Source organism: Lytechinus variegatus, chromosome 1, assembly GCF_018143015.1.
Source record: "Lytechinus variegatus isolate NC3 chromosome 1, Lvar_3.0, whole genome shotgun sequence".
Lineage (NCBI taxonomy): Eukaryota > Metazoa > Echinodermata > Echinoidea > Temnopleuroida > Toxopneustidae > Lytechinus > Lytechinus variegatus.
In genome coordinates, this window is record NC_054740.1 from 74,984,648 (window position 1) to 74,989,025 (window position 4,378).

A 4,378-nucleotide genomic window follows, 5' to 3' on the forward strand; every position below is an offset into this window, starting at 1 on the left:
TATAATATGGAGATGAGGAGAGATTGTATGCTTTATCATGAATATCGAATTCAACTTGAAGCTCATCAAACTTACTTGTAAGAATATCGGTAGAAAATCTATCAAATGGAGTATGATGATTTGAGATAATATTGCTTTTATCCTGATGATTTAGTAATAAGAAATCATCATTATTCAGATGATAAAATGGGAAATCACGCATATTATCCACCATTTTGAAATAGAATATATTGCCATTTTAAAACAAAATCTTTGTAAGCTGAGCATGTAAAGCATCTTTTAGATTTGATACCAACATGACCCCAAATTCGAGCTGGAAAAATAATGCAGTAGTAATAGTTAACAAAATAAAGATTATCAAATACAATTATTAACGGTCGGTGAAGAATATTTGCACACAAAAATAAGTAAAATGACCTCCATGAAATGCTTGGTATTGAAAAATTATTGAAAGGGCAGTGAAAAAATGCAAAATATACCACGGAAAATAACACAGATGTTGATCGATGCGAAAATTTTTGTGACGAGAATTTCATAAGAAATGAAAAGAATACTGGAAAATGGAATAACATGGATAGTCCTTCTACAGCTTAGAAAAGTCCTCTCTGGAATGAATGATGATGGGTTGACATTTCTCATCCTTCCTTACATAGATTCGGCCATTCTGGGTCCACAGGAACTTGTATCCGGCATCTCGGCGGGCCTTGTTGACATCTTTCATTAGTTCCTTAGTGGAAGCGATCAAGTTTTCATTGAGGTAGATCTTGCCATCGCTGTTGTATCCTAGATCCTTTGTGGAGAGGGTCTTCAGTTTCCTTCTCCCATCATACATGATGTTCCGAGCTCGTCTTGTGGTGAATCGCACGATGATTGGGCGGGCTTTGTTATCAGCTTGGCGTTTGGAACCCAGCCGATGAACCACATCGAAGTCGGATGCTGCAAGCTCAGGGCTGATGTGTTTCGCGATATTAAGTACGATCCTTTCAGGAACCTCGCCCTGTCGTTCTGGTACACCTGCCACCTCCAAGTTGACCCTCCTGTGGTACTGGTCAAGATCGTTAAGCTGGAAGGTCAATTCACTGAATCTCTTCTGAAGACAGATATTCTGCTCCTTTAGTTCTCTGTTCTCCTTTTCAATCTTCTCGGCCTTCAACTTCATTTCCTCAAATTTCTCGTTGAGGAACGACAGCGAGTTCACAATGCTACTTTGTCCCTCTCGTACACTGTCGATAGACTTCTCCAAGACGGTCAACTTAGCACTCAAGGAATTGGAAAGTTTCCCTAGCTCATTCTTGATCAATGATAGAAAATAGCTCTCATTTGTCTCTTCGTTATCACCAGAGTTGTTTTTCGACGACTTTTTCTTCCCTGACATCGTGACGTCACAATTACATGAAACAATCAGAATTAAGCGCACAAAGAATGGTTGCGCAAAGAGATACCAGTGATGCGTTCCATCCAGGCCAGTATGCGTTTAATGATGCGTTGCTAGGCAATGCATGGATAGGTCAGGAGAGCTAGATCACAACTTATGTTTTACAGTAGACTTGAATACTGCAATTCCAATCACTCGGTTAAGGCTGCAACCCTCATTGACCACCTACAACCGTAGAAGTATAATTTTCTGAAAAGCAAAACGGAAAACAAGATCATCAGATATGTCTTTTAGTACTGGTACGGAGAACTTTTTGCATAACATTGACACCAACGATTGATCTTATCAGTATTTTGGGTAGTATCTATATTTTTCGAGAAAGTTATTGCGGTACGATTTTTTATAATTGCTGGGCATGGTGTATCTTGGCCTAAGTTTACCTTAAATATTATGCCACTTTACATTCTAAAATTGGTACTTTGTTTCTCTCGGGCGGAGATCGGCGCTCGAAAACAACACTGGATCCAGGTCTTCCACAATCAGTTGAAGAAATAAGATGTAGAAGGAGTTATTCACATCAACAATCCAAAGACTTGTTATCGTTTCCTTCGATTTAAAACTATCTGATCCTTGAATTTTCCACTATGCAGTGCCTTTGAAAATACTTAAACCCCAACAAATCAGAATTGTTTTACTTCGGGAACTAAACTGCGTATACAACGCTGTTAAAATTCATGCGAATGTTGCATGAAATCGATTTGCAGATTAAGCAAATTCATGTTCATTTTCGGAGTGTTTTCTATAGAAAACGCATACCGGTGAGGTGGTTGTACGAGTATATCATATCCTTGCAGCTTTCCACTGGATCAGATGGGAAGAAAACAGATGGATAAATGAGCATATTCCAAAATAGATGCGACATTATTGCTGTGAAAATTGGGCATTATAAGGCTAACACACAATCAGATAGCATACCATCACTATTCCACCACATGGTTTCTGGAGTAAGGAAGTCACTGTCATTGCATGGAAGGTCGTGACTCAGGTTATCTCATTTCACCTCGGATGGGCCCAAGATCGTAAAATATCTCATGTAAGTCACAGATAAATTATATTCTTTTGTATTCTTAGAGTTAACACAGTTTAGTATCTATTCGGGCTAAGAATATTGGTACTACATAGTTTTGAGTTTATGCACTCCAAATTTCATGGATTTGAAGTAAATCCAGAATGGCTGCTGGAAAACAATTGGGATTTCAATCGACGTAACAGCTTGTTGTTATTCAGCAGAAAGCTGTCATGTAGGGTTCCAATGGAAATGCCGTATTAGAATTACAAACAGAAATATGGGTTGATTTCCATCGTTTAATTTTGGTGTTTTGGTGAAGATGATGTCCTATTATAAACGTCCTCCTCATAAAACGTTCATGAAACGTTGCAAATACGTTATTTCATTTCTAAAACTATTATTTATTTTGTGTTTTCTCAATGTGTAATTTATTTTGATAACCTTTAGTTGTAGGTATGCAGTTGACAGACATTCAGCAACTGACTAAATTGTTAGAACGGTCGGGGATGTATTTTTCAGACGTGTAAATCGCTGAGGGAAAATATAACCCCGTTGGATGCTCCATAGAATTTTGAATTTCCTAGCCTTTATCTCTTATGTTACATAGCTTTTGTATCTTGGCAAGATTACTTCACAGATACCACAGCGAAATAAATTTATGAATCCGAGTAATGATCTACATTTGTTTGACCTTAAAGTCAAATACATCAACCATCAGAGGTAACCGGGTGTAAAAATATATAAAAATGGTTGCCGTTAAATATCATGTGACCAGTTATTTATCAATCACACTTTAGTTTCTGTACATGTACATCTAAAATAAATTTTGATGAAAGCTGGACACACGACACCTTGTTACGGCACATTTTTGGTAAATTGGATTTTGTTAAATTACCAAATTGTGCCGTAATTCTGTAACGGCAAATTTTGGTAACTGCACATTTTTGGTAACTTCTGGCATTATTAGCTCGGTTGTCTGTACTCATTAATTGCATTGAAACCATACAAAATACCCTGTAACTACAGACGAGGAGGGCATTTCAGTTGGTCCATAATTTCTGAAACCACTTTAATTTAGTCTAATGTCGAGTTGGACTAAGATCTAAATGGTCTAATGCACACTACGTCCAATGCCATTTTGTCTGATGACCATGACTTCTAATGCTGTTTAGTAAAATATCATTTTGTCCGATAGCCAGTTAGTCTCAAGCCCCAGTCACATATAGACCCGGACCATCCCGGATCTGATCCGGGGTGGTCCGGGGAGAGATCCGTGTTGGCGCCTTGGGCATCCTTGGACGTCCGGGGTGGTCCGTGTTGGTCCTTGAACGTCCGGGAGGCCAACACGGCAGTTTTTGACTGTCAAAAACATCCGGCGTCATCCGTGGACTGCCGGGTTGGCAAGGCCATCCGGGATGGTCCGTGTAGCTACCGTGTGGCTGCCGTGTAGGTCCGTGTAGCTGCCGTGTGGCTGCCTGGAGTATCCTTGGCAGTCCGTGTTCTTTTTTCCCCTTTATTAACATTTCAGTAGTTGTTAAACAGATGGCACAAACATGCTTGATTTATTTATGATTAAATGGATAATTAAATGATTCAGGATATTTTCTTACGCTTTGGAGATTCGCCCCAACCTATTATTTGTAAACTAAGTGCATGTATGAATAATTCTTTTTCACCCTTTTTTCTAATATTACCCCAACTTTGTCTTATTATTTAAAATTTCATTTTTGTTTAAATATGTTATATGTATATGTTATGTACCTGTTACATCGAAATTGTACATTAATTTTTTATACTACTGCCCTGCATCGACAGTTATGCGTCATGACCTGGGCCTATCTTAAATTTTATTATGTTTTATATTGACTTTGTAGTTTTCTTTCCTTCATTGTGATTTCAATAAAGTGATATCAAATCAAATCGAAATAAAATTT

The 4,378-nt window shown here is 38.1% G+C and overlaps 1 protein-coding gene across 1 annotated transcript; it reads right to left on the reverse strand.

The window, feature by feature from the left end:
• Positions 1-583: 583 nt before the first annotated feature.
• Positions 584-1,375, reverse strand: LOC121431888. Its single transcript, XM_041629671.1, has one exon. The coding sequence runs from the start codon at positions 1,373-1,375 to the stop codon at positions 584-586; it is 792 nt and encodes a 263-aa protein (XP_041485605.1).
• Between the last annotated feature and the right edge of the window lie 3,003 nt (positions 1,376-4,378).